Below are 18,162 nucleotides of genomic sequence, written 5' to 3' on the forward strand. Positions count from 1 at the left end.
AATTTGATCCTTGGTGAACCTCAAAATCAGTTTAATTTTTTGGGTTTTTGGGTTTTTGGGATGAGTGGTTTCATGACATGAGATATTTATTATTCCTAGTACTCAAATGATTATTCTGGATAGTATGGATGATGTTCATTTTGTAAGACAAGTTAGGTTGAAGAGTTCCTTTCTTGCCGTGTCAAAAAATTAAATAGAAAGAAGAGTGTTTCTTTTTGTGTTCAATTTTTAATTTATCTTTTTTTTTTCTATTTCAATCTCAACGTATCTTTTTATTCCATTTGAATTCTTATATTCTTGTTTATCCTTTTTTGTATCACACAAAAGTAAGAATTTAATCTATATTTATTTTGAAATTCTTTGTGCTTTCTTTAAATTTAAAAGATTAAAACTATCATCAGCATACCTAAAATAAAATTATGTGCTTAATTATCTAACATCTTATTTGAGCTCAATAAGATACAAGTTTCTACGCTAGTATCAAACCTATGAGTGTGCATGGGTCGGGTGAAACCAAGTTTAATGTGACCCAGATCCGATCCGAAATATACACCGAACCTGCTTATTAGACTCGAACCCGGCCTTAGACCCGATGAAACCTATATACTTTTGGGTCACGATTATACTGGGTAAAAATTGGGTAAAAATCGGACCGTTAACATTACATTATCTTAATACTTTCTTATAAGCTAGCATGTGAAAATATCCAAATTTTCAAGACTCCAACCATTATTTGACATGGTAAAATTCATTTAGAAAAATATAACAAAAACCAACTCTTCTCTAAAATTAAAATATATCCATAATCAATACTAATATTGTCTAATAACACCAAATATTTAAATCAATACAAATAACACAATATTATGCATTTGTCTAAAATCTTATGCATTTTAAACATAAAACATTAACTTATAGTCTTGTAATAACTAATAAAACAAAATATTAAGGTTTACAATTCTTAAATTTCACGTAAGAATAGCTATCATCCATCACTAATAACACAAAATATTAATTGTGTATGATGATTTGGTCACCGGGCCGAGTTCGGATGACCCGAATTATGACCCATACTCGACCCAAAATAATGACCGGATCTATTTTTGAAACATTTATTCACCTCTAAATCCAGTAAAATCACACCAAATTATCTCCTAATTAAACTTGATTTGGGGAGTAAGGCAAAAATTTCTCCCACTACTTCGATTATTATTATTAAAAAATATCACACATGATCATCTAAGGTCACTCATAAGCAATGACCAAATCTCATCTATAAACTCTATAAATATTTTAACATTCAAATTTTTTTTATTTAATTTTATTCTAAATCTATTAAAATTCTCGCTAACTTAAATATCGAAATCTCTTACAAAAATCTTTATCATTGTTCAAATGAAGACATAAAAAAAATTACTGTTTCGATAAATAAATCAAAACCTTTACCCAAAATGTTTAAATCTCACGTCAAAATTCAAAATTATTATTCAGTTTCTAGTAATACTAAAAAACATAACATAAACATGCTAATTTTAAATTTTTATTAGACAAAACGACATCATATATATATATTATGATAAAGTATACATTAATTTTTTTAAATTTTTTATATTTTTAATTGCATAAAATATTTTAAATAATTTTGTTTATTAATAATTAATAGTACATGTTATTTTTAAATTTATTTCAATCATATCGATTAACAAAAAAAATCATATTTTAATGTGTTTAGATGTGTTAAAAAATATTTTTTTATTAAGACAATTGATCATAAAAAATACGTTTATACAACAAGTGTAAAACAAATGTTACCGGTAAATTATGTTATGAAAAAAAGGCAACTTAACAAAATAAATGGAATCAGGGAGTTGGATGAGCCATCCGAATGACATTGATAAGAATGTGTATTTTATGTTGATATATTTTTATTTTTGGGTGAATACTCGTATGTAATTATTTATATATAAAGTTAATAGTTAAAATACGTTAAATAATAATTTAATTAAATATATTAAATTATTTAATAATTATTAATTAATAATTTTATATAAAAACAAATGTACATAAATTTTTATATTTATTTTTGTATAATTAATTACCCTGAATGATTTCAAAAGAAAGCCACCAAAAAATAAAGCAAATGAGACTATTCTTTTGTTCAAAATGCATCAAACTATAATGATAAGAATTGAATAGGTGACTGAATCAGTTAGATTATTAGTTTATTAATTTAATCAATGAGTTATTAGTTAAATTGATAAAATTGGTTCTATGAATAAAAAATATAAAATAATAAAAAATTTAAATACATATCTTAACTAATATTTTATAAACAATTAAATTTTAACAAATTATAATCAACAAGTTATAATTCGATTATTATTAGATAAACATAAAAAAATTTAGTATTTTTGCATGATAAAGATTTTTTAATTTTATTTTTTATATTAAAATATTTTTATATTTATTATATTATTATATATTATATATATTTATTAAAAAAATATTAATAAATATCATATAATTATAAAAAAATTATATTATAATTAATAAAAATATTTGATATTTTTATTTATACATATTTAATAATATTTATATTAATAATTATAAATATTAAAAATATAATTTATTTAAATATAAATAAATATAAAATTAAAATAATATAAAAAATTATTATGCAATTTTATTATATAATTAACAATTAACATATAAAATAATAAAGAATAACATAATTTAGTAATAAGGAGAGCATGTAGTATAAAAAAAATCTAGATTTAAACTACATCTTCATCAATTTTAGAATTTTTTTTAAACGATCTAATTGGATTGGACTAATTTTTTACCGATTTTTATCAGTTTAACTAATTTTTACTAGTTTTTTACCAAAAACAAACTTTAAACTGGATTTGATCGGTTGAAAATTCAATTTATCAATTTTTCAATCAAACTGGTCTGATATGGTTTTTTACAACTATGCATCAAACATTACAATTGTTTAATGGGTTAATACTCAAATTCGTCCCCGAAAGATTATGCGATTTTCATTTTCGTCCCCGAATGATTTTTTTAATCAAATTAGTCCCTAAAAGTTAAAAAATAAGTCAAATTAGTCCTTCTGTCAGATGGGCGATGACGTGGTACGTTAAGTGCCACGTGGCATGATGACGTGGCACGCCACGTGGCAGGTCAAGGCCACAGTCAACGCCACGTGGCAGGTCAGCGATACGTGGCGCGCCACGTTGTAGGTCAGTGCCACGTGGCATGTCAGTGACACGTGGCATATCCGTGACATGCCACGTGTCACTTGACATGTACAAAAGATTTTTATAGTCAAAATAGTACTTGAAAGTCCAAATGTAAGTCATTTTCATCCCTCAAATTTTAAAAATTAGTCAAATTAGTCCTTATATAATTTTTTTTATTTTTTTCATAATATTAAATTTGAAATATTTTTTGATACTACTAATTTTAATAGAAATGTAATTGACAAACAAAACATTAGTAATTGTATCTTTTCTTCTTAAAATTTTTTTCAATAAAAGTATCTCTCTCCTTTAATTCTTCTCAAAATCTCTCTTATTCTTTTCTATTCTAAAACATTTTTCTTACATACATTTTGCTGGTATGTATATATATATATATATATATATTATATATTTTTATATTATATATATATATATATATATACTCAAAATTGAAATGTATGTATTTATTAACCTAAACAAAATTATATGCTTGAATTGGATGGGCTTGAGGCCGTAGTTGGTACGTTGAGTTCTAGTTCTATATAAAATATCTGATCGGTTCAGCATAGACTTAATGAACCTATGCTTAGAACGGAAGGATCATTTATACCGCATAGGTAACTACTTTCATGGTTGCGGTCTAGGAAAAACTTTTCAGACATCTTCTTTAAGGAAAAAGGTTTTGTTTTAGAATATTTGAGAAATTTAGCAACTCTTCAAAAAGGAATTTTCTGGATTTCGAATGTGAACATATGATTTAGAAAAATGTAAAAAATGTTTTAGAATGTAAGAAAAGAATAAGAGAGATTTTGAGAAGAATTAAAGGAGAGAGATAATTTTATTGAAAAAAATTTTTAAGAAGAAAATATACAATTACTAATGTTTTGTTTGTTAATTACATTTCTACTAAAATTAGTAGTATCAAAAAATATTTCAAATTTAATATTATGAAAAAAATAAAAAAATATATAAGGACTAGTTTGACTAATTTTTAAAATTTGAGGGATGAAAATGACTTACATTTGGATTTTCAAAGACTATTTTGACTATAAAAATCTTTTATACATGTCAAATGACACGTGGCATGTCACGGATATGCCACGTGTCATTGACATGCCACGTGGCGTTGACCTGCCACGTGGCGTGCCACGTCATCATGCCACGTGGCACTTAACGTACCACGTCATCGCCTATCTGACAGAAGGACTAATTTGACTTATTTTTTAACTTTTAGGGACTAATTTGATTAAAAAATCATTCGGAAACGAAAATGAAGATCGCGTAATCTTTCGGGGATGAATTTGAGTATTAACCCATTGTTTAATATAGCCCCTCCTTTCATTTCTACCGACCAAACTTATTCCTAGTACTCCATATGAAAAAATAATTAATTTTCTAAGAGCAAAGTTGAAAAAGAGATATGTGTAGACAGACAAGCACCTACTCCAATGTCTCACAAAAAGAAATTGTTATGATATCTTTTGAAGGCACTACTATTATATTATTGATTTATTTCCTAAATTTACGCATTCTAACTTTTATTGATAAACATTATAAAATTCATCTTAAGCGATTTAATCATATAAAAACAGAACAGATAGAACAATTTTTTTTTTTGGTGACTAGGAGGATGAATTAGATGGAATATAAACAAGTGATAAAAATAAAAAATTCTAAAATATTATAATAAAATGATAAAAACAAAATTTACGTGGATTGCACATCTATTTATATTATATAAGAATTGATGTCAATATATAATAGAATAAATCTACATCATATTATTTTTTGTATTTGTTCTACGTCAGTAATTTTGCATATAAAGTAATTTTACAATATAAAAAATATTAGATTGTTATATAGTATTAATATACTATTTATTATCAACCATTATAAAATTAAATTAATTGATATACCACTAAATAAATTTTTAAATTTCTTAATTAATTAAATTTAATAAATATTTATTTTTAAATTGAATTAAAAATAATAGTTACGTAATTATTATCTAAATTAAAATTGTTTTTTTGTATTTTTTTGTCAAATAATTATATTTAATCATATACGACCTACCAAATGAATATTTTGTACAATATTTTTTACAAATTAATTTTAAAATTTAGCATTAATTTATATATTATCTAATCTATTGCTAAAAAATACAACATTTTAAATATATATACTATATAGTCTAATTAATTTATCTCTCTATGCATTGCCCATATCTTAATCTAATTCTAACTAATTTTTGCAATTTTTTTTATTTATTTAATTAGTTTAACTATGACTATATCAACTATGCATAAAAAAACTAGTACGTAATAAAAAATAACTTTATTTCACAATTTGCACTCATATTATCTTAAGTGAAATTATACAAATTAAGTCTAATTTATTTTGCCATCAGACTTATATTATAACAAACATTTTCAACTTTTTACATTAAGAAAGAGGTAATGTCCAATTTAACTTCTAAAATTCTCAGTATTTATCAATATTTGAAAACGAATAAATTAATTCCTGAATTATAAATAATAAATCTCGTTTGTTCTTAATTAAGTATTAAAATAAAATGTTAGTTGAGGCTCTATAAAAGAACCCCTCTTCTATTCACTCTTTGGACAAACCAAACTATATAACATTCAATTCAGTTTGACTTTAATTTTTGCTGTGTTGATAATGGCTGCCGCAGACACCAAGATTCTCTTCATCGGAGGCACCGGTTACATCGGAAAGTTCATCGTGGAAGCGAGTATCAATGCCGGCCACCCAACTTTCCTCTTGGTCCGAGAGTCAAGTCTTTCCAATCCAGAAAAGGCACCACTCATTCACAAGTTCAACAACTTGGGTGCCCAACTTGTTCTTGTAAGTTTATTTTTTCATTTTTCACTGTTTCACTACTTATATTAATTTTCTAAGTTTGGGAACAGGGAGATGTATATCATCATGAGAGTTTGGTTAAAGCCATGAAGCAGGTGGATGTGGTGATTTCTACTATTGGAACCATGGAAGTAGCTAATCAAGATAAGATCATTGCTGCAATCAAAGAAGCAGGAAATGTTAAGGTAAATTACAAGCATATTCAAATTTCTTGTACCTTTTTCTTGATGCCTTACAGAAATAACTTCAAGTGAAATGATTACATATAACTGATGAGGCAACAAAAGAATATGATAGATTATTCCAATAATGATAGGTTAAGCTTGTCCCTAGAATATGATATAGAATAAATGACCATTTGTACCCATGAGAGATGAAAACGTTGATAGATGTACCCACACTAAATTAAAACTAAATTTGTACTCATCCAAGATGCCTTCTGTGTGACAAAAGTGTCCTGTCTTTGGAGGGTTGGAGTGCCACATAGGGTACTTTTGTCACACGGAGAGAATCTTGTGTGAGTACAAGTTTAGGTTCGATCTAGTATAGGTACATATGTCAGTGTTTTCATCTTTTATAGATACAAATAGTCATTTATTCATATGGAATATCATCTTCTAATTTGATCATTAACATGATGGAAGCTTGTGTATCAAGAAAACTTATCATGAGCTTGTTTTAGCAGAGATTCTTTCCTTCAGAGTTTGGAAATGATGCAGACCGTGTTCAAGCTGTAGGGCCAGCAAAGAGCGCGTATGCCGTGAAGTCCCAAATTCGCAGAGCTGTCGAAGCTGCCGGAATTCCTCACACCTTGGTGGTGTGCAACTTCTTTGCCGGCTACTTCCTACCACGTTTGTCACAACTTGAAGCCACAACTCCACCAAGAGATAAAGTTGTTATCTTAGGAGATGGAAATGTCAAATGTAAGATTAAGATCACATTTTTTTGCATCAAGACCAAGAAATATATCTAAAAACATTTTGCTTTGATTATATAGGTGTTTTCAATAAGGAAGAAGATATTGGTACTTATACTATCAAAGCTGTGAACGATCCAAGAACGTTGAACAAGATCTTGTATATAAGACCTCCAAAGAACATAGTATCCTTCAATGAATTGGTATCTCTCTGGGAGAAGAAGATTAATAAGACACTAGAACGGATTTATGTTCCGGAAGATCAAGTCCTGAAGCAAATTGAAGGTTAGTTATGATGTGTAGAATTTGTTATTATTATTTTTCCTCTGCTTCTACCAATTGTATTACAATCTTGTGAAATTTTCATGACACCAAGATTTGAGGGTAAGTTGTTGAAGAGTTCTAAATTGGGTTGTTTGCTGTTGTTGCAGATTCTCCTTTCCCAATAAGTATAGAATTGTCAATTTGTCACACAGTATATGTGAAAGGAGGTCATACTAGCTATGAAATTGACCCACAAGTTGGAGTAGAAGCTTCAGCACTATATCCTGAAGTTAAGTACACTACCGAGGATGAGTTCCTTAACCAGTTTATTTAACATGATTATGTTACTTGGAACTCAATAGTTTCAACTTTCAATGTTCACTTTGATCTTTTCTATAGACTTTGTGTTTTAAGAATACTGTGATATCATTACCAGTATTCAGTAATGTTGCACTTGTTTCTGTAAGAGAAGAAGGAGATGTTGAGTTATCAAACATCTCATTATAGAAAACTTGTGTTCTGAGATTAAAGTGTGGATGTCCTACTAATTAATGGAGCATGATGATTTTTCTAAATATGCTTTCACTAATAGCTAGTAAGTGGGTTAGATAATTCATGATCCATGTTTCCACTAATACCTAATAAGTGGGTTAGTGTTTAGATTCAATTCTCATCTATAAATGGATGCTAGCTTCAGCACAACAATAATAAGAAGCATAAGGGGACTAGTCACTTATTACGTAATGCTAGCTCATGTTTAATTCTCGTGTCTAATTTTTATGTAATACAAAATCTATTCTCTTAAAAAAAATATTATTCATATATCCATATATCAAACACTCTTGACACTCTAAAAGTATTATAAAGAAAGCAGAATTATCTCATAAATTAACAAGTATTATATTTTGTTAATATCATCAATATACAACTCTTCTATTCTTATATAAATTTGTACATTTATTTATCTACTTCCATCATATTTTTCACAACAGTTTGAAATTATTTTAGTTGTTTAAATTACATCAAATATCTTTATAAGCTTTCAGAAAGGCCAAAATCATGTCACGACTGTGACATAGATGTCATATTCAATATTCACATATTTTATTTTATTCTTTATCCAAGAGAAAATATTATGCCAGTTCAAATTGCTAATAAATCTGTTCGTAATCAAGATTTTAAATTCTTAGCAGTACGTTTAGGCAGTCATAAATTGCCCTACCAGCAGCACTAAAAAATTGATGGTCCTTACATTACAACCCGCTTTAAAGCTGACCACAAATAATAACAACTCTATTAGGCATTAGCTGCTATTTATGATAGTATTAAATTAAATCAAAGTTGGCTTTCAAGAAGGGCAGGAAAGAAAAAATGTTCTACTCGATAAACATTAATACCTATTGCACATTCCACAACAGCAACTAAAAGACAAACAATGTGAAGATCGTAACAAAACTGAGACACGAGTCAAGAAATTGCATTTCAATCTATTTTTCATTTATTCCCCTTTCTTCCCTTCTTGGCAGGGGCCTTTGCAGATCCCTTACCCTTTGGGCTCTTGCCCTTCGTCTTGGAACCCCCTTTTCCTCCCTTTCCCATTCCACGTTTCCTAGCATCCTTCTTCATTCTCCGATCAACAAGGACTTTTCCCTTCCCAGTCTTAACTTGAACACCTTTCTTTGCAACTACATACTCTTTTTTAGGTCTCTTCGGAACAGCCTTCTTATATAGTTTGTCGATTTGCTTCATCTTTGAACGATCAGATATCTCTGTCTGGTCCGATATTGCATTGGCCTTCTTCCGTACCTTCTCAAGCTTCCTCATTGCAACACGTTTCTTTCGAGCTTTGGCCTCCGCAACCTTCTTTGCAGGCCGAGCATCGATTTCTTTAAACTGTGCTCTCATTGCAGCAATTTCCTCTTTGGTGATAGGCTTTATTGGTTGCCGGTGTCTCCTTTCCTCATCTAGAAACCACTTAGGCAATCCCTCATCGTCAAACATATACTTATTATATGCATCATCCAGTATCTCCTCCCGCTTCTTTTTCCTAAGCATCTTCTTAGCATAAGCCAATATCTCAGCTTTGGTTTCAACATCTTCCTCTGATTCATCAGAAGATGAATCATCACTTGAATCAGTAGCTGGTGCGGGAACTATCTCAAAATCCTCCTTTTTCTTGGATGGTTGGGATTGTGGGGGATCTTTGGTCACAGAAGCCTTTGTTTTGTTTTCTTTATTTTTTTTTGTTAAGGGCACACTCTCTTTAGGCCCATCTATATCCATTTCATCTTCACTATCATTTTTACCGAAGTCCCCCTCCTCTACAGCTTCAGCAAATAAGTCCTGACTAAACCATTTATTTTTTATTTCCTCTTGGGTGGGCTCTGCCCCATCATTGAGTGGAACCACCAAAGGATTTGCTTCTTGATCACCCTGATCTTCATCGGAATCATATTTGGACTGAACAATATCATCATCCTCACCATCCTGCACAGTAAAATGCATAAAATTTCCTTTTGCAACCCACAATAAATATGCAACCTTCCATGGGTCTATACATGTTCTACATGACAAGCATACCAGTCCTTAACAGTTACTTGAGAGAAAGCAAGCAAATGCAACATATCAACAGGAGAACAGAACATGAAAATTATATTGCCAGTAGTATGGAGGATACGTTTGGGTCAAAGGAAGGGAGAGGACAAAGGGAAGCAATGAAAGAAAGGGGATCAAATGATTATTTTTGTTCCCTCCAGTTTAAGTAATCATATCATAATCCTCAGTCTTCGTTTCCCTTTATAGAACTCTTAAACAAGGTTGAAATCTTGAAGAGTTGAAAGTGTAAACCAAGGGGATAAAAATAATAGAAACTATATCACAGAGGGATAAAACATGGAATGATAGAAAAATCTAAAGTAGGGGACACATCCGCACATGGGCAGAGAGAAACAAGTCTCCAAAGGAAGTCTAAGGAATACGCATAATAATGAAAAATGAAAGATCCACTGTCAATACCTCCAGAAGTTGGGACTCAACATCAGCAGATTTCTTACTACGCTTCCACTGCTTTGTGCTCCCTCCCTTTTTTACCACAAACCGCTCGTAAGCTTGTTCAAGTAGATCATCCATTTGTTCATCATATCTGATATCAATTTATGTTCTTCGTTAAATATAATTACAAACCAGCAACAAGAACATAAGGGTTAGCATAATGTTAAGATCCCCGCATAAAGAACCTGTCAATCACCTTTTACGTTCTTCATCAGAATCTTCTGTGTCACCAGAAGAATGCTCCGCACCTCCATGAGTTGCTTCATCTTCACTGTCTTCTGCTTCATCCTCAGCCCCTTCATACTCAGTGGTATCAACAGCTACAAGATCCTTCTTACCCTGAAACCCCATGACAACAGATTAACAAAATCAATCCCTATTGGAAAAACTACTCTAACCTAAAGATTATTTGCAATTGAAGCACATACCATTCAGATATGGCTACACAAAATATACAAAATCAAAACAACATAAAAAATATCCAGTCCCAAAGGTAAGACTATTTAGATTTCTCATGGAGATCAAAATCATGATTCCTGTGCACATGTCCTTTTGGATTTTGATGTACTCACTAAGGGGGAATTATAAATAATTCCTAGGAATTTTAAGTTGGGAATATTATATTTTCATGTTTGATTCAAAATTTGAAAAGCTATTCCTAAGTACTTTGATTCCAGAGAATCTAAATATCATCATTTCAATTCCCATATTTCCCTTGGGTATATTTGATTCCCATGGGAATGGAATCTGAGTAACAAAATAATACTTAAACCACACACACCCTAAGTGTTGGTGTAAACCTCCTCATTATAAAGGGAAAAAAAATCAATTCTCAGGAGCATATCAACCCTATTTTCCATAGAATTTAGAGGGGAAAGAAATGCAATTCAACAGGTTTTAGATCCTTTTCTGAACTAAAAATCCAAAAGAAACGAAAATTATGAAGTCAAACCTTCATAGATGAAAGAGAAAACAACTCTTGATCAACATAACCATCTTCTATTGCATCCATTTGCATCCCTGTTGCCTTTCGTGCCTTGTCCTACAAATTAACAATAAAAGTAATAAATACGTATGATCTCATCCACTTATAAAAGGAACTAAGAAGTAATAATGAAATTTAGAATGCCATGATATATAGAATATTGATACAATGAATAAGGTTTTATCCTATTATTTTGACCAGATATCATATTCAAGGACGTTATATAATTCAGTATTATGATCTGCAAAAAATATGTCAATACTGATGTTGAATAGATCCTAAAACTATGTTCCAGTCTAAAATTAGTCAATAGTAACAGAGACACTAGATACCTTGGCTCTTCTTTTTGCAAGGAGCTTCTTTTCACGTTTCTTTTTGCGATCCATTGTATAAGTCAGCTCCTCCATTTCATTGAGTATTCTATCATCTTCATCTACCTCAGGAACATTCTTGGCTTCTGCTTTGGTAGTGGGATCAGGCTTTTCAGTGGGTGCAAGAGCTTTTCTAATGTGAATTCGCCACCTAAATGTAACCAACAGATGGAACACCGATCACACAACAGAAAGAATTGCAAATATATTGAGGATTCAGCATTGTTAAAATATGTATGCATAGTCGCCAATGGGAAAATGTATGTCAAAATCAGAGACTTGGGCCAAGCAGTTACTTTAGAAGATGCTTGAAGTCTTGCTTCCCCAAAACCCTCAAATCATCGCACAGAGATTTCACCTGACAAGAAATGACACACAATGGGTTTAAACTAAAATTATCATTTTTCAAGTATCCACTAATAACTATGAAACTAACAACCAAAAATTATACACAAGTACCTCTTCAGTTGTTAATTCATGATCCATGATTGGTTTATCAGCTGGATCGGTAAAGGTTATGCAAGTGACTGAACCAAGAATATCGAGAGGAGAATCTGACCAAATGAATTTAGCAGCTGATGACTCCTTCCTTAAAGTTGAGAGTCCATCTTCATAACTGTAAACAAAAAGAAATTATCATTCAGCAACAGCATACCATGTATTTGAACCACAAGACAGCTACATCAATGGTTTTCCAAGCACAATAAATTAGCATTTAGCAATAACAAATATGCAGTATTTACCCATCACGATGCCTCTTTTGCTTATTTTCTCTAAGTACATCCACCACCTGTATTAACAATTCACCAAACGTGAGTAAAACACAAACCCTAGCTTCGCCAATCCAGCCCAACCTTCCCGAAAATAAATTGTTACCTTAGCCTGCGGTTCAACGGACCCCTGAAAGAGATGCTTCACATCGAGAAGCCGTGGATCAATCTTAGCAGGTGCCTTGTACTTCAACCCCAAAACAAAAATCTCAGCAGACTCAGAACGACTAGCAGGTGGCTTTTCCACCTGAACCTTCTCAAACAACTGCAATCACACCAGCAAAGAAAAACCCTCAAATACAATTCTCAGTTTCTAACCCAACCACGCACAAAATAACAAACGAAATCATCACTCACCTGCTTCAAGCAAAATAGCACCGAACTATAATCCTGCGACCTAAAAACCTACCACACCAAAAAATAAAACCAAAATCAGACATAAGAAAGAAATAGCCAATAACTAATAAGTAGCAACTAATTTCGTTCTTATTTTTGAATTCGATTCTTCGCATATGAGATTGATAATTAGATATTACCTTGGTGACGAAAGTGCCCTTGGGTGCCAAGAACTGAGTTGCGAGCTTAACGGCATCGATGACAAGGGCATTCTGGGACATGGCTTCCTGCGCCCAAGCGCCTCCGATATTCGGAGAACCGTCATGGAGTATGACGTCGAATGCGGTGCAACCGTAATCGGTCATGAGCTTCTTGACGCGGCTCTTACACTCGGGCCTGGTGATATCCTCCTGGATGGCGATGGCGCCGCGGATGGGGGCGATTGGCGCAAGGTCGACGCCGATGACGAGGTGGCCAACGGGGACGTGCTTGACGGCGACCTGCATCCATCCTCCGGGGGCGGCGCAGAGGTCGAGGACGGCGGAGGCAGATTCGAGGAAGTTGTACTTGGAGTTGAGTTGGATCAACTTCCATGAAGCACGGGAACGGTAACCGTGATCTTTTGCTAAGTGGTAATACTGATCCAAACGGTGCTTCCCCTTGGCTTTCGCTTTCCCCATTGTTGCTGCTTCTCTGAGCTTCCAAGGGTTTTGGTTAGGGTTTTTGGGATCGCCCAGAAGGAAATGCCAAAGGGGCTCAGCGGTTCTTCTTCAAGTTCAAGTAAGCTATACAATTCAAGTTCGGGTCGGTTTTTTCAAACCCGTTTTCTTGGGCGTTTCTCTCTATTGGGCCTGTGCAAGAGTTTAACGGGCTCTAAGAGATCTATGTTCCGATAGGATCTTTTACATTTGAAGAAAAATAACCGACCAAAATCTGGCAACCATAATGAAAGAAACACCCGAAAAATTTTAAAAAGGAACTAAAATATAATTCAGTAATGCCATTTTTCTGATATAAAAAAACGTAGTGCTACTCTTACAGTATGTAGGATTAAGAATGTCAAACCTTGCGATGAATTGGGCATATGGTTATTTTAAGCCAATGAATGTTAACAATTTAAGTAGATCCTCTCAATTAAAATCTACACTTGATATAACCAAATGGATTTCCAATTAGTAGATCGGTTGTCTTAAATGATGGCTTGTCAAAGTAATTTGGTTCAATTTACAGTATTCGATTTCGGCTGAACGAGAATATTTGACTATTTTGTTACCTTCAAAGAGGAGGGTACGCGATGAACCTAAAATTTTGAACATCTTTTGTCTTGGTCCAATATGGTACCTGTAACATTTTTTGGTGGTCACTGTTGTGTTGAAAGTTCGAGTCTGAAATTGAGAGCAAAATAAAGTCTTATTGGAATAAAAAGTATAACCACTATTAGTTTTTGTTGCATTATCAAATATTTAAATCTTTTTTTTTTTGGTCAGAAATATTTAAATCTTGATAGCACGACAGTTTCATCTCGACACATGATGATATCAATTTGAAGCCAATGAATCGTCACCTACGTGCCGTGCCTAAACAGCTCAAAAGGAAGTCCTCTATCAAATGATGGAGCAGTGCCAAACATAGAATTAATATACCATGTTCCATAGGCTCAAAAATGTTATTTTGAAAAACTGCTGGAGGAATCCATCTCCCTTCAAATGAATGAAATTATAATAAAAGATAACACGTGGGAAAATATTACAGCATCACAATACAATACTAGATTTTGCAACAAATCTAAAACTGAACCAAATATTGATGCATATCAACAATGTTGTTCACTGCCAGCATTAGCATGTCTTCTGTTTTTCATAAAACGGGTTGGACACAAATAATATTTCTGTAACTGCAGATTGGCATCCATAATACTGACTACAAATTCCGCAAGATAAAGGAGAAAAAATAACTATCCTGAATGTTCACAAAACCTAACTTTGAGATCTGTATTCTTCAAATCGTGACATGACAAAGCTTCAGTCTGCACGACTGCCACTGCTACTAGCAGAAGATCTCTTCCCAGTGTACTTCTGTAAAAATATCAAACAAAAATAGAACATATTATTATCTCTCAGGAAAACTGATTACTGGTACAAAATAGAGCAACTATGCTTCAGCTGAACTTACTGTTAGAGCAAACAATAATCAGAAAAAGGTATACTATGAAAGGCAATACGAGCATCAAATTACCTGTTTTCCAATGTTAAATGGAATATATTTGTACTTTATCATGTGTGCAATTTGACGCCTCATTGTAAGGACAAAGAGAACAATCCAGTAACAGAGCAATATAGGCCAGAAGACAGGAACATCAAATACAGAAAAGAAAGTCATCACAAATGCTATGCAAAAAGCCTTGGTGAAAGAATACCTGCAGTCATATTCAAATAACAAATCATCAATCTCATCCATCAAAACAGATTCAATCAAACTATTCCGATACATAAACAGTACAGTTTAGCTAGTCAATTGTGCAAATTACATTATTTGTTGAACAAATATAGCACAACACTTCAATGAAACCAGGATCTTTCAGGAAAACTAAGCTAAAAAGATCAACTCATTCCACCAAAGTCAATATAGTGATTATCAAATATGATGCCATTCCAGTGATGCCTCTTATTCTCCGTTTAAAAACAGGTTTCCATAAAAGCAGTTTCCATAGTGGTTTTGAGACCAGATATCCATAGTACATTAATAAGAACAGCCCACTATAAACTTCAGTGGGTTGGATTCTTAAAAACTAAAAGTTTGGTATTGCATCGAATTTAACATGAAAATGACCAGAAAATTAACACAAATAGCTCACCAGTCCAAAAGTTATAGATAAATAAAACTTGAGAAATGACAAATTGGCAATTTGAACTAATTACAAGTATGAAATTTACTAATTTAGAGAGAAAAATTATAATATTGGGGCAATAAATTAACACAATAATCTTTATTAGACTTGATAAACCAACATAATGGAACTATACGATCCATAAGAATATTATAGCACATGTATGTCCAGAAGTTTTCAATATCCTGATACATCATCAACATAAAAAATTATACATGAATAAACATTTCTTTTCTCCTTTTTGATAAATATGGATAATTAAAATAGGATGCGAATAAATGCCAGTGGTCATAACTCAACTTAATTATTGAATGGTTAGCAGGCAGTTGCATCTACACGCACATGCGAGATGATCATATGGAAATGCAAATATACAAAAATGACAAAAAGTTACCAAAAACAAGGTGCAGCTCACAATAAGAAAAGTGCCCAATAAGAGATATAGAATCAGCAAAAACAAAATGTACTCCCAAATTCAATTAAGGTTTAGCAATGATGACAACAAAGTTATATGCAAATTAACATACTATCAATGAAACAGCAGCAAAACCCCTAAAGTTTACCAAAACTTAAACTCGGGAAGCCGTCGAATGAACGGTTTGAACTCGTCGGAACCCTTAGTGGGAAGCAAAGGTCCATCAGCATTAGGCTCCAGCTCAGGATCAACCAAAGGGGACAAGAACCCAATCAAGAGGTTCAGCAAGTAAATTCCAAGCCCATAAGACACAATGTAAAATCCCTGGACATAAAAAACCCTCAAGACATAAATCGACACGATTGCCAAAGTCCCAATCCACCTATAGGTGGCGTGAGGCGTAGATTTATCCAGGTAATACTGGAACATCTTTGAGAATTCCTGCCACCATTGGTTCACGGGTGCAGCAGCAGCAGAGGCACTGCTGCCTACAGTTCCTTCCATCCAATTCACAAACCTAAACACACAGAAAGAAAAACCAATTGAATCCATTCATTCACACATTGCGCATCAAAAAAGATATAAAAAAACAAAATAATTCACAATAAATTCGAAATTAAGCAGCGAAATAACGGATTTTAGATCATCTAATGTTCAATCTAATACAAGAACGAGGAATTAATCGAGATCTAGGGTTATGGCGACGGAACGGGAAACCCTAAGATTGTTGAAAAAATGGAATTGAAGAGAGATATTACTGTGGAAAACAAGAAATGAATTGAAGAGAAGAATAGGAGCTGACCTTAGAGGACGAGGGTTTTGGGAGGCTTCGGTGGGAACGAAGATGATTTCAATTGAGAGAAACCGAAGAGTTAGCAGATCTGCAAGGAACGGAAGATGCGAATTTGGCGTTTATTCTCTATTTTTTTTTTCTTTTCTTCTTTTTTATTCTTTCTTTCTTTTTTACTTTTCTGTGTCGTTTTATGTGTTTTACTTCGTTCGTTCGTGGGGCACTTGGGCGTGAGATTGAGTTGCGCGTTGAGACTTGAACGGCAGATCTCTCCTCTGTCGTTTGACTGTGATGGGGAATGGACTATATAGACTAGTGTGTTTGCTAACTTACTATTTCAGTATTTCCTTTCCAAGGGGGTATGGCACGTGATGTGAGATGTAATTGTGCTGTAATCTTGGGGACAATTCTGTCATATCAAATTATGGCAAAGTCTTTTTCCTTTTTATTAGAGAGAGAGAAGACTTTACTAATGCTAATTTAGGCTTAGTTTGGTAAAGTTTTTACTTCTTAAAAGTAGTTTATAAAAGTTAACTTTTAAAAGATGGCTTTTTAAAAGTTGTAGTATTTATGTTTGGTAAATCAAATCAAAAACAACTTTTAATAAACATAAGCAACATCAATTGTGTTTGGTAAAATAGCTTTTAAAATTTAAAAATACTATAATAGACATAAATGCAAACATTAAATTTGAAAATTAGTTAACATATGAGGTTATATTAGACTTTTAAATTTTGAAAAGTACAAGCCAACTTTGAAAAGCTCTATCCTAGGTGCTTTCAAAAGTACCCCGATCTTTTAAAAGCTGCAAGCACAAGCACATGATCTTTTTGATTTACCAAACACAAAATGAGAAGCTTGAGCTTTTAAAAAGCACAAGCACATCTTCAAAAAGCTTTACCAAACCAAGCCTTAGTTGTGATTAACGATTTTTATTAAGAGAGAGTGTGGAAAGAGAACTGGAGGCGTTGGATCAAGTAAGAACGACTAGGATCAGTAAATAAAATGAGGGTACCGATTTGGTGGGAGGTGAGCAGAGAGACAGGACATAGCAACCGCAAGATGGACGATCTATGGCTGGAAAGCATGAATTAAATCGGTAGTTCCGATTTGATGCTGTGTCCACGTGGCTTGCATGCGGTGAGCTCCTGTGTAGTCCGTGAGTTCTCTCTCCCATAAGCTCTCGCTCATCATTGAGAAGACCAAAATACCAAAACACAAAGTGTGTGTTAACTCTCTGCTCTCTATTTCG

At 32.5% G+C, this 18,162-nt stretch overlaps 3 protein-coding genes across 4 annotated transcripts; 1 reads left to right on the forward strand and 2 right to left on the reverse strand.

The window, feature by feature from the left end:
• The first annotated feature begins 5,802 nt into the window (after nucleotides 1–5,802).
• LOC112788992 (phenylcoumaran benzylic ether reductase POP1) lies at nucleotides 5,803–7,880 on the forward strand. Its single transcript, XM_025830686.2, has 5 exons — nucleotides 5,803–6,110; nucleotides 6,176–6,310; nucleotides 6,811–7,048; nucleotides 7,123–7,326; nucleotides 7,473–7,880. Exons 1-5 carry the CDS (start codon nucleotides 5,925–5,927, stop codon nucleotides 7,637–7,639), a joined length of 930 nt encoding a protein of 309 aa, XP_025686471.1. The 5' UTR covers nucleotides 5,803–5,924; the 3' UTR covers nucleotides 7,640–7,880.
• A 573-nt stretch (nucleotides 7,881–8,453) lies between these two features.
• LOC112788993 (adoMet-dependent rRNA methyltransferase spb1) lies at nucleotides 8,454–14,893 on the reverse strand. Of its 2 annotated transcripts, none has more exons than XM_072226219.1 (12): nucleotides 14,092–14,893; nucleotides 13,019–13,751; nucleotides 12,840–12,887; nucleotides 12,589–12,747; nucleotides 12,456–12,502; nucleotides 12,172–12,328; nucleotides 12,009–12,070; nucleotides 11,674–11,863; nucleotides 11,309–11,398; nucleotides 10,553–10,695; nucleotides 10,321–10,447; nucleotides 8,454–9,792 (listed from the first exon to the last, which is right to left on the reverse strand). In XM_072226219.1, the coding sequence occupies exons 2-12, from the start codon at nucleotides 13,496–13,498 to the stop codon at nucleotides 8,800–8,802; spliced, it is 2,496 nt and encodes an 831-aa protein (XP_072082320.1). In that variant the 5' UTR covers nucleotides 13,499–13,751; nucleotides 14,092–14,893; the 3' UTR covers nucleotides 8,454–8,799. The 2 variants fall into 2 exon arrangements, with proteins under 2 accessions (XP_072082320.1, XP_025686472.1); XM_025830687.3 differs by having other exon boundaries at nucleotides 13,019–13,669; nucleotides 14,092–14,203.
• LOC112788994 (protein RER1A) lies at nucleotides 14,488–17,229 on the reverse strand. The gene is made up of 4 exons (XM_025830689.2): nucleotides 16,923–17,229; nucleotides 16,269–16,637; nucleotides 15,054–15,234; nucleotides 14,488–14,893 (listed from the first exon to the last, which is right to left on the reverse strand). The coding sequence occupies exons 2-4, from the start codon at nucleotides 16,622–16,624 to the stop codon at nucleotides 14,840–14,842; spliced, it is 591 nt and encodes a 196-aa protein (XP_025686474.1). The 5' UTR covers nucleotides 16,625–16,637; nucleotides 16,923–17,229; the 3' UTR covers nucleotides 14,488–14,839.
• Between the last annotated feature and the right edge of the window lie 933 nt (nucleotides 17,230–18,162).

This window comes from Arachis hypogaea, chromosome 3, assembly GCF_003086295.3.
Source record: "Arachis hypogaea cultivar Tifrunner chromosome 3, arahy.Tifrunner.gnm2.J5K5, whole genome shotgun sequence".
NCBI classification, from domain to species: Eukaryota; Viridiplantae; Streptophyta; class Magnoliopsida; order Fabales; family Fabaceae; genus Arachis; species Arachis hypogaea.

What these genes read in the sequence shown, in the direction of transcription:
- LOC112788992 (XM_025830686.2), top strand. Translation starts at nt 5,925, where the DNA reads ATGGCTGCCGCAGACACCAAGATTCTCTTCATCGGAGGCACCGGTTAC. An exon ending in AGGAGATGGAAATGTCAAAT is followed by an intron (nt 7,049 to 7,122) that starts GTAAGATTAAGA and finishes TTGATTATATAG; the next exon opens with GTGTTTTCAATAAGGAAGAA. An exon ending in AGTCCTGAAGCAAATTGAAG is followed by an intron (nt 7,327 to 7,472) that starts GTTAGTTATGAT and finishes CTGTTGTTGCAG; the next exon opens with ATTCTCCTTTCCCAATAAGT.
- LOC112788994 (XM_025830689.2), bottom strand. Translation starts at nt 16,624, where the DNA reads ATGGAAGGAACTGTAGGCAGCAGTGCCTCTGCTGCTGCTGCACCCGTG. An exon ending in CTTCCCGAGTTTAAGTTTTG is followed by an intron (nt 15,235 to 16,268) that starts GTAAACTTTAGG and finishes ATATGACTGCAG; the next exon opens with GTATTCTTTCACCAAGGCTT. An exon ending in CATTTAACATTGGAAAACAG is followed by an intron (nt 14,894 to 15,053) that starts GTAATTTGATGC and finishes ATATTTTTACAG; the next exon opens with AAGTACACTGGGAAGAGATC.
- LOC112788993 (XM_072226219.1), bottom strand. Translation starts at nt 13,498, where the DNA reads ATGGGGAAAGCGAAAGCCAAGGGGAAGCACCGTTTGGATCAGTATTAC. An exon ending in CCGTTGAACCGCAGGCTAAG is followed by an intron (nt 12,503 to 12,588) that starts GTAACAATTTAT and finishes TTGTTAATACAG; the next exon opens with GTGGTGGATGTACTTAGAGA. An exon ending in TCTGATGAAGAACGTAAAAG is followed by an intron (nt 10,448 to 10,552) that starts GTGATTGACAGG and finishes AATTGATATCAG; the next exon opens with ATATGATGAACAAATGGATG.